Raw genomic sequence first — 19,086 nt, forward strand, 5'->3', positions numbered from 1 at the left:
TGGCCAATTTGGACTCTTATTACTATATTGCTTCTTTTATGTGCCCTTTTCTGACTATTTCTAATTTTGAAGTGAAATGTTGACGGCCATTATCTTCTTTACCTAAAAGATCTATCCACCGCATCATTTCCAATAACTTCTTGAGAAAGGTGTATAGAGCGTATCAGTAAGTACATACGTATTGTGGACATAGTGACCGCTATGTCGTACGGTAGTCCTTCCCTGAGGCCTAACCCTGATGTAACCCCTAACATCCTAGACCTTAGAGAAACCCTTATAAGGCAAGTTCCCTCTCTTCTCTCAACCCATACGTCTCTCCCCTGTGTGGGTATGAACTACCGCCCTTTAACCCCAACACCCAGTTTGTGTACGTGTCTGTGTTTTTCCTTTTCGATACAAACAAACATACGATTGAGGTATTGTATGTGCTGGCACTCTGTATCAAATGGAGGGTGGTGATGGCTGTTGGTCAGTGACTATTGCAGAGGTCTGTGCAGACGTTTGATGTAATCTTCCTCCCATCTTACAGAGACATACCAAGAATTCCAGAAACATCCCATCCTCCTTTAGAATCGAGTAAGTGTCAACAAAGCTTTGGTTTTCCTTGATGAACAATACAACATAGTTCATTGGTGTTAATATACAGTACTGTCTACCCACCGAGTTGTTTGAGTCTTTCACATCCTGGTTCTTTCCCCTGGCAGCGGGCTCCAGTTCCTTTGAGTCTCAGAAGATGGAGCGTCCCTCCATATCGGTCATGTCCCCCACCAGCCCTGCTACCCTCAGAGCCCTCCCCGTCATCCTGCCTGGACAGCTCTCTGTGAGTACTGGATATATGCTGGAACTACACTGGACTATACTGGACTATACTGGACTATACTGGACTATACTGGACTATACTGGACTATACTGGACTATACTGGACAATTACTGGACTATACTGGACAATTACTGGACTATACTGGGCAATTACTGGACTATACTGGACAATTACTGGACTATACTGGGCAATTACTGGACTATACTGGGCAATTACTGGACTATACTGGGCAATTACTGGACAATTACTGGACTATAATGGACTATTCAGGACTATACTAGACTATACTGGACAATTACTGGACTATACTGGGCAATTACTGGACTATACTGGACAATTACTGGACTATACTGGGCAATTACTGGACAATGCTGGACAATTACTGGACTATAATGGACTATTCAGGACTATACTGGACTATACTGGGCAATTACTGGACTATCCTGGGCAATTACTGGACTATACTGGGCAATTACTGGACTATGCTGGACAATTACTGGACTATAATGGACTATTCAGGACTATACTAGACTATACTGGACAATTACTGGACTATACTGGGCAATTACTGGACTATACTGGACAATTACTGGACTATGCTGGACAATTACTGGACTATAATGGACTATTCAGGACTATACTGGACAATTACTGGACTATACTGGACAATTACTGGACTGTACTGGACTATATTGGGCAATTACTGGACTATAATGGACTATTCAGGACTATACTGGACTATACTGGACAATTACTGGACTATACTGGACAATTACTGGACTGTAATGGACTATAATGGACTATACTGGACAATTACTGGACTGTACTGGACTGGAATGGACTATACTGGACAATTACTGGACTATAATGGACTATACTGGACTATACTGGACAATTACTGGACTGTTCTGGACTGTAATGGACTATACTGGACTATACTGGACAATTACTGGACTGTACTGGACTATACTGGACTATACTGGACTATACTGGACAATTACTGGACTGTACTGGACTATTACTGGACTATACTGGATCTACACTGGACTACACTGGACTGTACTGGAGCTACACTGGACTGTACTGGATCTACACTGGACTAGACTGGACTGTACTGGACTGTACTGGATTTACACTGGACTGTACTGGACTGTAATGAATCTACACTGGATCTACACTGCACTGTACTGGACTATACTGGATCTATACTGGTCTGTACTGGACTACACAGGACTATACTGGACTGTACTGGACTATACTGGACTATACTGGACTGTACTGGAGTGTGCTGACTATACTGGACTATACTGGATCTACATGGGACTATACTGGACTATACTGGACTTACACTGGGCTATAATAGACTATACTGGACTGTACTGGACTATACTGGACTATACTGCACTGTACTGGATCTACACTGGAATATACTGGACTATACTGGATCTACCCTGGACTATACTGGACTCTACTGAATCTTCCCTGGACTGTACTGGACTGTACTGGACTGCACTTGACTATACTGGATCTACACGGGACTATACTGGACTCTACTGAATCTTCCCTGGACTGTACTGGACTGTACTGGACTGTACTGGACTTTACTGGACTATACTGGATCTACACGGGACTATACTGGGCTATACTGGACTCTACTGAATCTTCCCTGGACTATACTGGACTGTACTGGACTGTACTAGACTATACTGGACTGTACTGGACTATACTGGATCTACACGGGACTATCCTGGACTATACTGGACTATACTGGATCTACACAGGACTATACTGGACTGTACTGGACTATACTGGATCTGTACTGGACTGTACTGGACTCTACTGGACTATACCGGACTGTACTGTACTGTACTGGACTATACTGGATCTACACGGGACGGTACTGGACTATAATGGACTGTACTGGGGAGGCTGGATACATGGATGTGTGGATAGATGGACAGATTTACGAACAAACAACCAGACAGATTGATAGATGGCCTATATTGCACTTTTCACAATGTCCTGTGTAATCCACAACCAATGGTCTACTCTAACCAGATTCATTCAGTCACATTCATCTAATCCCATGATGTTGTACCTAGGTAAAGCTGTGGTATGACAAAGTGGGCCATCAACTGATCGTCAACGTCCTTCAAGCCATAGACCTGCCCCCCCGACCGGACGGGCGACCCAGGAACCCCTACGTCAAGATGTACTTCCTCCCTGACCGAAGGTAAACCGGTCTCATATTACTAGGGTTAACATGAAATTGGTCTTATACCTGTGTAAACACACAGTAATTACTGAAGCACATTACCAGTACAGAGGTTCAACATTGTACATAAACTGATTGTTTTTTTAAAAATATAACAGTAACCAATATACTTTGAACACACTGTCAACACGTTCTCTTCTGATTTGATTCCTGTCTATGTAGTTTTCTGTTATATTTCACCATCCTCATAGCGAGTCACAGACCCTTATATGGGCACAGTATGGGACAGATACATACACGACTCGATGACTTCCGTTGACTCTCCTTCTAAGGTTCGTCTTCCCTCTCCTAACATTCCTCTGCCTTCTCCCCTGTCATGTTCCCAGTGATAAGAGCAAGCGCAGGACCAAGACGGTAAAGAAGAGCGCTGGGCCCAAGTGGAACCAGACGTTCCTGTACTCCCACGTCCACCGCAGGGACTTCAGAGAACGCATGCTGGAGATCACTGTCTGGGACCAGCCTAGAATACAGGAGGAGGAGAGTGACTTCCTGGGAGAGGTAAGACACACACACACACACACACATACTGTTTATAGTACATGTGAATTATCTCTTAATTTGTGTGTAAATTATTACTGTTTTCAGATTTTTATTTCATAGATTTGAGATGTGTATGAATGTTTTGCTGTTTTGCAAAATGCTATATACCCATTGGTCAGCTGTAATGGAATGTTTGTGTCCTGTATATTTGACTGTGATGTGTGGTTGTCTTACCTGGCTATCTTACGATAAATGCACTCACTGTAAGTCATTCTGGATAAGGTCTCGTTGATCATTTCTTTAAACAATAAAAGCTCATTTACCAACATTTGTGAAAATGAATATGTAGCGTTTTGAAGTGAAACTCTTCCTAAACATACAGTATACACAGAAAACAAAACACACATTCATTTGCACGTATCCGCACACACTTGCAAACTCAAACACGCACAGAGAACCACAGATGGACGCCATCATGTCCTCTATGCTGACGTTGTCTTGTTCTGTATGTCTCTGACTTTCTCTCCTCCTCCTTCTTCCCTCTCTTCCCTCTCACTCCTAGATCCTGATAGAGCTGGAGACTGCCCTGCTGGACGACGTCCCTCACTGGTATAAACTCCAGACCCACGACGTGTCCTCTCTACCTCTGCCCCAGCCATCCCCTTACCTCCCGCGCAGACACGCCTCTCACGACAGCCCCAGCAAGAAACTACAGAGTAAGTGTGTGTTTGTGTGTGTGTGTGTGTGTGTGTGTGTGTGTGTGTGTGTGCGTGTGTGCGTGCGTGCGTGCGTGAGAGCGCGAGAGTGAGAGTGTGTGTGCTTGCATGCATGCGTGCGTGCGTTTATGTGTGTATGTGTGTACAGTATATACATTGTGTGTGTGTGTGTGTGTGTGTGTGTGTGATGTATTGACACTGACCTCGGCATATAGATTCTCCCTGCTACAGTATGCCAAGATGAACTTCCTATGAACTTGTCTCCTGTGTGTGTGAGATCGATCGCAACTGCCATGGAAATTCTCAACCCTTCTGTGTGTAAACTCTCTACCCTACTGCGTGTAAACCCTCTACCCTACTGTGTGTGTGTAACCCTACCTTGTGTGTGTGTGTGTGTGCGTGTCTGTCCACCGTTGTGCAGGGTCCCATCGCATCATTGACACAGAGTTTGATGATACAGGTATAGCGGTAGTATCTGAAGGTGGGTGGGTGGGCATGGTTACTGTTACCCAGCTTCAAGTAGTGAGAGTCCAGCACTGGAGGAGAGAGGTGCGACCACTTTACAGCTCCCCTCATATCCCAGCCTATCTAACCATAGACTACTTCATTTGATCCCAACTGACAATCTCAGAGATGTTTTACATCGGGGGAAAAACGTAATTGGTTCCCAGTTTTACCCCACACTTTGGATTTAACTGATTTAAAACAGGCAGAGGCGCTTCTACCAGCCCTTTGTAATACCAACGCATACTACAACGACACTATGGTATCACTACAATTCTATTATGGTATGTGTTCTGCCATGATACTGTACACATCCTTTCTCCTCCTCTGTCGGACTGTAGTAATGCAGCTTGTAGAGCAGATCCACTGGGAGCACTGAGTGCATGGAGCTATAGAGCCGTGATGTCGCTGTCCATTCCACTGACGCTGTCACCTGCATGTCTGGTAGTAGAGCCTGAAGTAGTAGTGACTCCGCACAAGATAAGGATACGGTGTATAGACCAGTGCCTGATTCACACCATAGGGCCAACACGAACTGTGCTGTTCTGGCTCGGCTATTTCAAAAAGGGTACAAGGCTAACTTAGCCTGGGTGCCAGTCAGTTTCTGCCTTTAGCCAAGTTGTGGAATGCAGAAACAGTCCGGTACACAAGTTAACTCAATACCTGGTGTAACTATCCAATGCAACTCTTCAAATGTAACCAAAAAACTTTCAGTGTAAAATATCCCACTCTGATGTGCAACAGTTTGCAGTCTGTATCATTTGTCCTCTCAGCCCCCTCACGTGGCATGGGTTTGATTAGACTAGAGCGGCTATGGGCGACTGTATTAATAGAAGCTGAGCACCAGCATGATCTCTGTAGTTTTGGGGAAACCAAGCGCTCACCTGAAGGCGTAGTGAATGTTGAGTGGCGGCGCTCAACACTGACACATTTTGTCAGCAGGTAACATGCTACGACTGCTGATTCCTCCTCCGTATGTGTGTAGGTGCAGAGCGTAACTCGAGGGAAAGGGAGAGGAACAGCACCCTGACTGTCCCAGAGCAGCAGAGACTGGCCCAGCACCGCTCCAGATCTGTGTCCCCTCACCGCGAGGACATAACAAGGGCCCGCTCCCGCCCTGCACACGTCCCCATGCAGAGGTAGCTGCAGTTTCTGTATCACACAGTTATACCTAAACTATGTAGCCATACATCAGAATCACGTTGTTGTCACGCTGCCTGGTTCTCGATGAGACTACACCCACACACATCTGCATTCTTCTTTCTTTCTTTTTCTCTCTCTCTTTCTCTCTCTCTCACTCTCTCTGTCTCTCTCGCTCTCTCTTTCTTTCTTTATCTCTCTCTCTCTCGCTCTCTCTTTCTCTCTCTCTCGCTCTCTCTTTCTTTCTTTCTCTCGCTCAATCTCTCCCTCTTTTTCTCACACTCTCTTTCTCTCTATCTATCTCTATACAGAGATTGAAAGTTTTCATCCGCCTTGAAATGTTTCCTATTTTGTTGCCTAAAAACCTGGAATTAAAATATATATATTTTTTTGGGGGGGGGGTTATAATTTGATTTACACAACATACCTACCACTTTGAAGATGCAACATATTTTTTATTGTGAAACAAACAGAAAACAGAAGACTTGAGCGTGCATAACTATTCACCCCCCCAAAGTCAATGCTTTGTAGAGCCACCTTTTGCAGCAATTACAGCTGGAAGGTGAACCTCCGTCCCAGTCTCAAATTTATGGAAGACTGAAACAGGTTTCCCTCAAGAATTTTCCTGTATTTAGCACCATCCATCATTCCTTCAATTCTGACCAGTTTCCCAGTCCCTGCCGATGAAAAACATCCCCACAGCATGATGCTGCAACCACCATGGTTCACTGTGAGGATGGTGTTCTCGGGGTGATGGGAGGTATTGGGTTTGTGCCAGATATAACATTTTCCTCCATGGCCAAAAAGCTACATTTTAGTCTCATCTGACCAGAGTACCTTCTTCCATATGTTTGGGAAGTCTCCCACATTCCTTTTGGCAAACACCAAACAGTGTATGCTTATTTTTTTCTTTAAGCAATGGCTTTTTTCTGGCCATGCTTCTGCAAAGCCCAGCTCTGTGGAGTGTATGGCTTAAAGTGGTTCTATGGACAGATACTCCAATCTCTGCTGTGGAGCTTTGCAGCTCCTTCAGGGTTGTCTTTGGTCTCTTTGTTGCCTCTCCGATTAATAACCTCCTTGCCTGGTCTGTGAGTTTTGGTGGGCGGCCCTCTTTTGGCAGGATTGTTGTGGTGCCATATTCTTTCCATTTTTTAATAATGTATTTAATGGTGGTCCGTGGGATGTTCAAAGTTTCGGATATTTTTTTATAACCCAACCCTGATCTGTACTTCTCCACAACTTTGTCCCTGACCTGTTTGGAGAGCTCCTTGGTCTTCATGGTGCCGCTTGCTTTGTGGTGCCCCTTGATTAGTGGTGTTGCAGACTCTGGGGCCTTTCAGAACAGGTGTATATATACTGAGCGCATGTGACAGATCGTGTGACACTTAGATTGCACACAGGTGAACTTTATTTAATTAATTATGTGACTTCTGAAGGTAATTGGTAGCACCAGATCTTATTTAGATGCTTCATAGCAAAGGGGTGAATACATATGCACGTACCACTTTTAAATTTTTTTGAAACAAGTTATTTTTTTAACTTGACCAATTTGGACTATTTTGTGTATGTCCATTGCATGAAATCCAAATCCAAATATATTTAAATTACAGGTTGTAATGCAACAAAATAGGAAACAGCTACTCATTCAAGGGTTTTTCTTTGTACTATTTTCTACATTATAGAAAAATAGTGAAGACATCAAAACTACGAAATAACACATATGGAATCATGTAGTAAACAAATCAAAATATATTTTACATTTGATATTCTTCAAAGTAGCCACCCTTTGCCTTGATGACAGCTTTACACACTCTTGGCATTCTCTCAACCAGCTTAATGAGGTAATCACCTGGAATCCATTTCAATTAACAGGTGTGCCTTGTTAAAAGTTATGTTGTGGAATTTCTTTCCTTCCAAATGTGTTTGAGCCAATCAGTTGTGTTGTGACAAGGTAGGGGTGGTATACAGAAAATAGCCCTATTTGGTAAAATTCCAAGTCCATCTTATGGCAAGAACAGCTCAAATAAGCAAAGAGAAACGACAGTTCATCATTACTTTAAGACATGAAGGTCATTCAATCCGGAAAAACCATCAAGCGTTATGATGAAACTGGCTCTCATGAGGACTGCCACAGGAAAGGAAGGCCCAGAGATACCTCTGCTGCAGAGGATAAGTTATTTAGTTCTTTCCTCAGAAATTGCAGCTCAAATAAATGCTTCACAGAGTTCAAGTAACGGAAACATCTCAACATCAACTGTTCAGAGGAGACTGCGTGGATCAGGGCTTCATGGTCGAATTGCTGCAAAGAATCCACTACTTAAGGACACCAATAAGAAGAAGGGACTTGCTTGGGCGAAGAAACACGAGCAATGGACATTAGACAGATGGAAATCTGTAATTTGGTCTGATGAGTCCAAATATCAGATTTTTGGTTCCAACCGCCGTGTTTTTGTGAGACACAGGGTAGGTGAACGGATGATCGCCGCTTGTTTGGTTTCCACATGAAGCATGGAGGAGGAGGTGTGATGGTTTGGGGGTGCTTTTCTGGTGACACTGTCAGTGATTTATTTAGAATTCAAGGCACACTTAACCTGCATGGCTACCACAGCATTCTACAGCGATACGCCATCCCATCTGGTTTGTAGGACTGTCATTTGTTTTGTTTCTCAACAGGACAATGACCCAACACACCTCCAGGCTATGTAAGGGCTATTTGACCAAGAAGGAGAGTGATAGAATGCTGCATCAGATGACCTGGCCTCCACAATCACCCGACCTCAACCCAATTGAGATGGTTTGGGATGAGTTGGACCACAGAGTGAAGAAAAAGCAGCCAACAAGTGCTCAGCATATGTGGGAACTCCGTCAAGACTGTTGGAAAAGCATTCCCTGATGAAGCTGGTTGAGAGAATGCCATAAGTGTGCAAAGCTGTCATCAAGGCAAAGGGTGGCTACTTTGAAGAAAATTTTAAATTTCTAAAATCTAAAATTGAAAATATATTTAGATTTGTTTTACAAGTTTTTGGTTATTACGTTATATGTGCTATTTCTAGGTTTTCATGTCTTCACTATTATTCACATTCATTCATACCCCCGGGATGACTCTTCAGCACACTCTTATGACTCAAATCAATTACCTTTTATGTCCACCCTATGACAAAACCAACGTTATTAGCGAAATGTTATCACAGTAACACTCAGTAACCATAACCCTCAGTAACACTCCTCTCTATGTCCTACCCCATCAGGAGTCTGGATGAGATCCATCAGAACCGCCACCACTCCTGCTCCCCCTCTCGTTACCATGACTCCCACGGGGAGCACCGCTCCGGGGACTCAGACTACGAGTACTCCGAGGACAGGTAACATCACCCAGACAGTGGTGGCTGGTGGCCTTTGTTTATTAGGGAGGAGGTTAGACGTTAGATGCTGTAGGTACTGTATCAGGGAGTTTAAGATGACAGCCAGTCTGAGAATAGTTTGGTGACAAGGAGAGAGTGTGTGCAGGTTATGCAGTGAAGTTCCAGTGTTTGTGTACAGTAAGGACTTTGGTGTATTTTATTTGAGTTGAGCTTTGAGTTCAATATAGGAGTTGATGCCGACATGGTTTCCTCCTTATTTTGTTCATTTGCAATGAAGTACCTGTAGAAGTACAGTATTCCTTTATGCCCAATCATTTCAAAGAGGTTGACCACCAGCTTTTAATTTTTGAGGTTGAAAGTGTCGGATACTCCAAGGACAAGTGGAATAGCAGGCTACGTTAGTACTGTTCTATACTAATAAGTACTAATACGACTAACAGTCTAATGCAAAAGTCTCTTACTAAAAGGTTAATATCATATTTATTATTATTGATACTGAATCAAAATTATGATTTCATGATTTCTTCTCATTCATTTCTCATGAGCGGGTTTGTCTGATTTGACCATCCTCTTACGTTGTTGTTTTTGACTGGTTGTTCGGTTCACCCATCGCCATGGCAATCACAGTGAGGTCCTCGAGATGCACAGGTCTATCCGAGGCGGGAGTGCCGAGTGCCTGCACACAAACAGGTAAACAAAAACAACAACAACCAAAAAGCCAGAGACGTTACTGTTATCGTCCCTACCCACCATCTTTCTTCTATTATATTACCCATCATTCTTTGCATTGTCATTCAATGTTCACAGCTCCATGTTAACTCGGTCAGTGATACTACAGTCTATGGTTGTGATATAGAAAGTGTATGTTATGTACCACGTGGCAATGTTTTTGTTTAATGTGATGTGTTCCTATTCCATGTGCTGCATCAATGTTCGCTTTTGTCTAACTGCATAGAAAGGGGACAATGTTAAAGTCATCTTTGTAATGTATTCAGCTTTATCTAGTTTTAGAATATCGATGAATTCGTTCCAGACACAAAGGGACATGTTTTTTCACCCGAGAGGTCAAACGTAGTACCACACACTCTCCATGACACCATGAAAACATTGAGTTTATGTTGGTTTCAAACAGATTATAATAGATTCCAGAATAGCTCTATCGTTGACCTCAGAATAGTATGAAAATCTCTCTTGGTGAATTAAATTTTTGTCTGAACATTTTATCTATCTATATCTAATGTTATTTTTGCCTGGACGTTTTATTTATACAATTGTATTGTTTTTTCCTCTCTTCTGTTTTTCTTCTCTCAATCAATGCACGGTCTACACTCAAATAACTACACAGGGGCGTAGCTAGGTCGAGCAATACACTACCACCCAAAATGCCCCTATTAGTCAATGGTATAAACAAGGACATATACAGGTAAGAGAGTAGAATAACAAAACCCTGCTCTCTTTCCCTTTTCTCTTCCCCAAAACCTGAACTCAACTCATCGTTGGCATTTTGTGGCTTATGATGTTGTATCAACGTTCTCTCAACGTAATTGATTCCCCACCCCGACTCCTAACAGAGCTTTTCTGATTCGATGTGGTACCACTCTCCGAGGGTGTCTCAGGGGGAGTTGGGATATGCAAAAAACACATTTCCACTTGGACAAATATAAGCGTCCACCAAATTATTATTGATTATAATATGATGACCCTGGACCAGATCTGTTACAGTAGTACTATAGTAGTACTTCACTGTCTATTTTAATACTATAATCCTATGTACTGTCCTATATACAGTAGATATATTACATGCTTGGTTTCCCCATGCTATAATGCTTTGACATGTGCAATTTAAAATCTGTTTAGATGGATTTATATAAGCAGCATTACATTTCATCTCCATACATATAATGAACGGCAGGACAATCCCCCATCCCTACATCCCTACTTTCACCGTGTCCTCTGTTGTCATCTATGTCTTGGGCCTCCATCAGACAATCCCCCATCACTACACAGTAGTTGGGGAGAGGAAATACTGAGAATGGGGATTAGGATGGAGTAGATGTGATATTCTGGTGTCAAACCTGGATGTTCCTCCTCCGTGCCTCAAGCTCCAGAGATGTCCATCTGACATATTTATTGCATTGCTGTTTTTATATGGTTTGTTTGTTGACTTCAGTGCCACTGTTGGGTTTCCTTGTACGTCTTTATCGTGGTTCATTATTTGGCCTCTCATTCCTTTGGCATGCACGTCAAATCTAGGTTTTCTTTCCTTTCTTGCATGCGTCTATACCATCTACCACGGATTCACACGAGTGTAGCAACACCCTCCCTGCATGCCTAAAGAGCAAGCCTCCCCGGGGGCATCAGGGAGGGGGCGGTCCCGCCTCCCGTAGTGTCCTCACGCACCGTGTGCTCAGGTTCACTGATGAGGTCACCGTTAGGTAAGAAACCCATTACCCCGGACAGACGCCCTACTCGCTCCCTTCGTCCTCTGCCCTTCCACCCCCAAAGGACTTCACCTCTCCACCCCCGACCCCACGGGTGATCCTCTCCCACCGCCCAACAGGCCTGCCTTTGCACTCCACCGTCCATCCCTTCGTGAGGGATCGAATGCTCATCCTTAACCTCAACTTGTGGAAGACCACAGGACACACAACAGGGTTGACTGTATTAAACAGCAAACAAGGCCTTATTGGCACACTGCAAACCATAGCATATATTGGGGCTCTGTGTCATGTGAGCAATGTGATGCCAGTTGGACACAGCATCTTTTCCAGTGTTGTGTTGACGTCCATGGCTCCAACAAAGACCATGACATGAGAAATGACAAGGTCCTCGACTGTAGTAGGCTCCCTGCCAGAGAGAAGGGAGAGAGAAAGAGATTGTGTGTGTGTGTGATAGAGTATTTGTGCTGTAGTATGTCTGCTCACGCAAATCTCACCCAGTCCACTCTCCTCTTCCACCAAGAGCAAGTTCCCATGGCAAGGCTCCAACCTTCCCATCAGGTGGACTGACTGTACAGTATGGCCGCAAAGGACCGCTATTGTAATGAATGGAGGTTTACAACCCCCTTATAAGTTGTATCTAATGTTTGATCCTTCTTTTCTTTCTGTTTCTCGTTTCCCCCTCCCACCTCTATTTGCAATTCCTTCCTTCTGTCTTGGACTCTTTATTTCCCTCAATTCTCTCTCGCTTTGTTTTTTTTCTCACTCTACCATTCCTTCTCTCTGTCTTGCACGCTTCCTTTCACTCCGTCCCGCCTCTCTTCCTCTTTTCCCTTCCTTATCTTCCCTCTGTGCTACTGTAGTGATCTGCAGCCCAGTCTGGACCGGGTGAGGAGTGCCAGCACCACCTGCCTCAGACCTGACACCAACCTCCACTCTCCTGATAAAGACAGGTACACACACACCAGCATCCACTCTCCTGATAAAGACAGGTACACACACACCAGCATCCACTCTCCTGATAAAGACAGGTACACACACACCAGCATCCACTCTCCTGATAAAGACAGGTACACACACACCAACCTCCACTCTCCTGATAAAGACAGGTACACACACACCAACCTCTACTCTCCTGATAGAGACAGGTACACACACACCAACCTCCACTCTCCTGATAAAGACAGGTACACACACCAACCTCCACTCTCCTTATAGAGACAGGTACACACACACCAGCATCCACTCTCCTGATAGAGACAGGTACACACACACCAACCTCCACTCTTCTGATAGAGACAGGTACACACATACCAACCTCCACTCTCCTGATAGAGACAGGTACACACAACATCCTCCTCTATAGGAGATAACCTACTGCACCTCCTTTTCTGGGTTTACAATGTTTCTTTAGTAGTTGAACGTTTCTTTATTCTCTCAAATACTGTAAAAAAAAACATTTCATCATTTGAGTGTTCTATTTTCCCAGAGTATACCAATACGTTGAATCAACAAAGATTCAATATCACTTCACCCGTTCTTGTCATGCATGCTATCTATCAATTTTTCACCACTAGCTCCTCAGTGTATATTGAGAGGTGCTGGCAACACAGTGACTACACAATAACAGCTCTTTCACATTGACCTGCACAATAATTCACACCTACTGTCGCTGAGTGTTTTGGCCAGCAGAGGCATTCTAGTTGCCAGGGAATCCCAATGCTTTTATCTCATTCTAAACTAACATGAACCCAGCCCTCCCTCCACTCACTGTGTCCCTCTCCCTGTTTCCCCACCTGGGGGATGCTTCACCCCACTTCACCTCCAGATGCTCCAACTCTCTGCCCCGCAGACAGTCCACAGGCCCCAGGATTTTAGTAGAGCAGGCCTCCCCAGAGGAAGAAAGGTACTGGGTACCGACCTAGCCCTATCTTTACCTCCCAGGACCCAAGCTGCAGTCCTGCTACTGTACTTGCTTAGCACTGCGTGGCTACTATAGTTTTCCTCTAACCATAAGCCTAACCCTTGCGCTAGCCCTGCCCTAAACCTAACCCTAACCCTGCACTTTATAGTTTTCCTAGATGTTCTAGATTACAGTGTAAGCTGGTGGGTTGTTGTAACGCTGTAGTTACTGCTCCTCTTGCTGCTTCACCTTACTGACCTGCACCTGACTTCCTGCTTCCTCTGCTACACATCTGACTTCCACGTGCTCTGTTGTCATGGTGTTGTGATGTTTCTGTTCTGAACAGTTAGTAGCAAGCAATGTAGTAGTGCAACATAGTCAACACATTTTGAAGCAAAATCCTTTCAGCCAAATCACGTCTTTTAATTTAAATAAAACACCAGCCGACCACGCATTAAAGGTCCGTCTTTAGTTTTGTTTCTCCATTGGGTTACCCATCCTCCATTTTGTCTTCTTCTCATGTCCTCCACGTCACAGGCAGTCAGGGAGCCTGGGCAGACCTGACAGTCAGAGAGGTAACAGCAAGAAAGGCCTGGAGGCTGACAGGTAAGGTCATTCTTTCATTCATTCATTCACCCCATCCCTCTCTCATACACCCTCATTCACCCCATCCCTCTCTCATACACCCCCATTCACCCCATCCCTCTCTCATACACCCCCATTCATCCTGTCCTCTATCTGGATGGAGATCGTCGCTCTTCAAATCTAGAATGTGTTGACTGATGTCTAGACTGTCTAGACTGTGTTGTCTGATGTCAATCTGAATTGTTACAAATTGTGACTTTGCTGTGAATGCAATTTAGCAGCACAGCAAAACCTTTTCTAACTGAGCGTTGTTAAGATGTACTGTCAGTAGACCCATAGCCCCAGTTCTGTCTTGAATTGTTATGTCCTTCATTTATTGTGTTCTGGTTCATTGTGGGCCATAAGGTCCTTCATTATGTTGAATATGATTTACATTGTGGGCCATAAGGGCCATAAGCCATAAGGTCCTTCATTATGTTGAATATGATTTACATTGTGGGCCATAAGGTCCTTCATTATGTTGTATATGATTTACATTGTGGGCCATAAGGTCCTTCATTATGTTGAATATCATTTACATTGTGGGCCATAAGGTCTTTCATTATGTTGTATATGATTTACATTGTGGGCCATAAGGTCCTTCATTATGTTGAATATGATTTATATTGTGGGCCATAAGGTCCTTCATTATGTTGAATATGATTTACATTGTGGGCCATAAGGTCCTTCATTATGTTGTATATGATTTACATTGTGGGCCATAAGGTCCTTCATTATGTTGAATATGATTTATATTGTGGGCCATAAGGTCCTTCATTATGTTGTATATGATTTACATTGTGGGCCATAAGGTCCTTCATTATGTTGTATATGATTTACATTGTGGGCCATAAGGTCTTTCATTATGTTTTTATGATTTACATTGTGGGCCATAAGGTCCTTCATTATGTTGTATATGATTTACATTGTGGGCCATAAGGTCCTTCATTATGTTGTATATGATTTACATTGTGGGCCATAAGGTCCTTCATTATGTTGTATATGATTTACATTGTGGGCCATAAGGTCTTTCATTATGTTGAATATGATTTACATTGTGGGCCATAAGGTCCTTCATTATGTTGAATATGATTTACATTGTGGGCCATAAGGTCCTTCATTATGTTGTATATGATTTACATTGTGGGCCATAAGGTCCTTCATTATGTTTTTATGATTTACATTGTGGGCCATAAGGTCCTTCATTATGTTGTATATGATTTACATTGTGGGCCATAAGGTCCTTCATTATGTTTTTATGATTTACATTGTGGGCCATAAGGTCCTTCATTATGTTGAATATGATTTACATTGTGGGCCATAAGGTCCTTCATTATGTTGAATATGATTTACATTGTGGGCCATAAGGTCCTTCATTATGTTGAATAGAATTTACATTGTGGGCCATAAGGTCTGTGGGCCATTCTGGGCCATTCTGTCATTGTGGGCCATTCTGTCATTGTGGGCCATTCATTCATTGTGGGCCATTCTGTCTTGCATTGTTATGTCCTTCATGTATTGTGTTCTGGTTCATTGTGGGCCATAAGGTCCTTCATTATGTTGAATATGATTTACATTGTGGGCCATAAGGTCCTTCATTATGTTGAATATGATTTACATTGTGGGCCATAAGGTCCTTCATTATGTTTTTATGATTTACATTGTGGGCCATAAGGTCCTTCATTATGTTGAATATGATTTACATGGTGGGCCATAAGGTCCTTCATTATGTTGAATATGATTTACATTGTGGGCCATAAGGTCCTTCATTATGTTTTTATGATTTACATTGTGGGCCATAAGGTCCTTCATTATGTTGAATATGATTTATATTGTGGGCCATAAGGTCTTTCATTATGTTGTATATGATTTACATTGTGGGCCATAAGGTCCTTCATTATGTTGAATATGATTTACATTGTGGGCCATAAGGTCCTTCATTATGTTGAATATGATTTACATTGTGGGCCATAAGGTCTTTCATTATGTTGTATATGATTTACATTGTGGGCCATAAGGTCCTTCATTATGTTGAATATGATTTATATTGTGGGCCATAAGGTCCTTCATTATGTTGAATATGATTTACATTGTGGGCCATAAGGTCCTTCATTATGTTGAATATGATTTATATTGTGGGCCATAAGGTCTTTCATTATGTTGTATATGATTTACATTGTGGGCCATAAGGTCCTTCATTATGTTTTTATGATTTACATTGTGGGCCGTAAGGTCCTTCATTATGTTGAATATGATTTATATTGTGGGCCATAAGGTCCTTCATTATGTTGAATATGATTTACATTGTGGGCCATAAGGTCCTTCATTATGTTGAGTATGATTTACATTGTGGGCCATAAGGTCCTTCATTATGTTGAGTATGATTTACATTGTGGGCCATAAGGTCCTTCATTATGTTGTATATGATTTACATTGTGGGCCATAAGGTCCTTCATTATGTTGTATATGATTTACATTGTGGGCCATAAGGTCCTTCATTATGTTGTATATGATTTACATTGTGGGCCATAAGGTCCTTCATTATGTTGTATATGATTTACATTGTGGGCCATAAGGTTCTTCATTATGTTGTATATGATTTACATTGTGGGCCATAAGGTCCTTCATTATGTTGAGTATGATTTACATTGTGGGCCATAAGGTCCTTCATTATGTTGAATATGATTTACATTGTGGGCCATAAGGTCCTTCATTATGTTGTATATGATTTACATTGTGGGCCATAAGGTTCTTCATTATGTTGTATATGATTTACATTTTGGGCCATAAGGTCCTTCATTATGTTGAGTATGATTTACATTGTGGGCCATAAGGTCCTTCATTATGTTGAGTATGATTTACATTGTGGGCCATAAGGTTCTTCATTATGTTGTATATGATTTACATTGTGGGCCATAAGGTCCTTTATTATGTTGAGTATGATTTACATTGTGGGCCATAAGGTCCTTCATTATGTTGTATATGATTTACATTGTGGGCCATAAGGTTCTTCATTATGTTGTATATGATTTACATTTTGGGCCATAAGGTCCTTCATTATGTTGAGTATGATTTACATTGTGGGCCATAAGGTCCTTCATTATGTTGAGTATGATTTACATTGTGGGCCATAAGGTTCTTCATTATGTTGTATATGATTTACATTGTGGGCCATAAGGTCCTTCATTATGTTGAGTATGATTTACATTGTGGGCCATAAGGTCCTTCATTATGTTGAGTATGATTTACATTGTGGGCCATAAGGTCCTTCATTATGTTGAGTATGATTTACATTGTGGGCCATAAGGTCCTTCATTATGTTGAGTATGATTTACATTGTGGGCCATAAGGTCCTTCATTATGTTGTATATGATTTACATTGTGGGCCATAAGGTTTTTCATTATGTTGTATATGATTTACATTGTGGGCCATAAGGTCCTTCATTATGTTGAGTATGATTTACATTCTTTACCATTTATATCATTTAGCTTTCTTTCGTTTGTTTGTTCTTTTATTTCCACGTGGCCTGTTGATGCCAGTCGTATCCAGCCCACCTCTATACTGAGGGGCAGTAGGGGGAGAGGGGGACCGCTGCGTCCCTTTAACCAGACACCCCTGGGGGGATCTGCCCCTAACTCACCACGACAGGACAGGTGCATGCTGGTGCCCTAACATTCACACCCTTACAACCCCTTGTTGTACCCCTTTGTCCCGTTTTGACCTCTGTGCTCCCTATACCCACTGTCCTGCTGCTCGTATTGATTGTGAGAGCAGTAAACCAATCCTATTGGTTCCCTCTAGTGTATGGTCAAGGATGTAGCCACCCTGGGTTTTATATATGCGAGAATGGGCCTACTGTGGAGGAGTGGGCCCATTCACTTGTATTTCATTTCTCTTTCTCCTATTCTCTCTTTTTCTGCCTCTTGTCTCTCTCTCTCTCTCTCTCTCGCTCTCGCTCTCTCTCTCTCTCAGAACACACACCCACAGCCCCTCCCCTCCTACGGGGACTCCCCAGTCAGGTCGCAGGGGCAGACAGCTGCCACAGGTTCCTGCCAGAAGCAGCAGTGTAGAGCAAGGTAGGTTGTCAAGGAGTGTGTGTGTGTGTGTCTGTGTGTGTGTCTGTGTCTCTGCCTCTGTCTGTGTCTCTGTCTGTGTCTTTGTCTGTGTCTCTGTCTGTGTCTGTGTCTGTGGCTGGCTGGCTAGCTGGCTGTGCGTGTCGTGATGTGTCTTGTACTACAACTGAGTGTATGAAATCATAACTCCGACCATTCAAAACCATTTTGTCTGAGTATTCTTCCTCACATTCCTCATTCTCTTCTACCTCCATGTACATGAAGACAATATACCTGTAGATAATAAACCTGTTGCTGCTAGTAAACCTAATGAAAAAGGTAATTATATGGCACGACTGTATCTGACCCAACTTTATATTATGTTTTAGATTTTAGACCCTTTCTATCCAGTAGATGTGATTTGCCTTTTCCTTCTTTATATCCCCCAACATTTATGACCCTCTGTGCACTCTGTAGTATTCCGTACATGACATCTAATGAAAGTGATGCACAGCATGCGCCTCCTAGTGTCCAAATAGAGCAATGACACTAAGAGTACAGTACAGTTGTCTAATACCTCCAATCACCTCCGGCTTCCTCTGTTCACCTTGTTCCCGGGTGAAGTTTCAACTAGGTACAGATCTAGGATCAGATTTCCCTTCCCCGAATCCTAACCTTAAACATAAGTAGGGGAAATGTAAAACTGACCCAAGATCAGTGTCTAGGAGCAACTTCACCCTACATCGTTCACCTTCACTGTCATTCACCTGA

General features: G+C 42.8%; 1 protein-coding gene across 1 annotated transcript in view; it reads left to right on the top strand.

Annotated features, from left to right (window-relative positions):
- Positions 1 to 19,086, top strand: part of LOC139424533 (regulating synaptic membrane exocytosis protein 1-like) — a 91,070-nt gene that overhangs the window by 55,362 nt on the left and 16,622 nt on the right. Inside the window, exons 10-26 of the mRNA XM_071176459.1 lie at positions 110 to 166; positions 530 to 576; positions 705 to 820; positions 2,923 to 3,053; positions 3,422 to 3,593; positions 4,138 to 4,291; positions 4,713 to 4,751; positions 5,781 to 5,934; positions 9,184 to 9,297; positions 9,925 to 9,987; positions 10,643 to 10,720; positions 11,610 to 11,732; positions 12,599 to 12,688; positions 13,564 to 13,641; positions 14,176 to 14,244; positions 17,803 to 17,916; positions 18,236 to 18,339. Of these exons, the coding sequence (XP_071032560.1) occupies positions 110 to 166; positions 530 to 576; positions 705 to 820; positions 2,923 to 3,053; positions 3,422 to 3,593; positions 4,138 to 4,291; positions 4,713 to 4,751; positions 5,781 to 5,934; positions 9,184 to 9,297; positions 9,925 to 9,987; positions 10,643 to 10,720; positions 11,610 to 11,732; positions 12,599 to 12,688; positions 13,564 to 13,641; positions 14,176 to 14,244; positions 17,803 to 17,916; positions 18,236 to 18,339 (1,703 nt within the window). The remainder of the gene's footprint in view (positions 1 to 109; positions 167 to 529; positions 577 to 704; positions 821 to 2,922; positions 3,054 to 3,421; positions 3,594 to 4,137; positions 4,292 to 4,712; positions 4,752 to 5,780; positions 5,935 to 9,183; positions 9,298 to 9,924; positions 9,988 to 10,642; positions 10,721 to 11,609; positions 11,733 to 12,598; positions 12,689 to 13,563; positions 13,642 to 14,175; positions 14,245 to 17,802; positions 17,917 to 18,235; positions 18,340 to 19,086) is intronic.

This window comes from Oncorhynchus clarkii, chromosome 13, assembly GCF_045791955.1.
Source record: "Oncorhynchus clarkii lewisi isolate Uvic-CL-2024 chromosome 13, UVic_Ocla_1.0, whole genome shotgun sequence".
Classification (NCBI taxonomy): domain Eukaryota; kingdom Metazoa; phylum Chordata; class Actinopteri; order Salmoniformes; family Salmonidae; genus Oncorhynchus; species Oncorhynchus clarkii.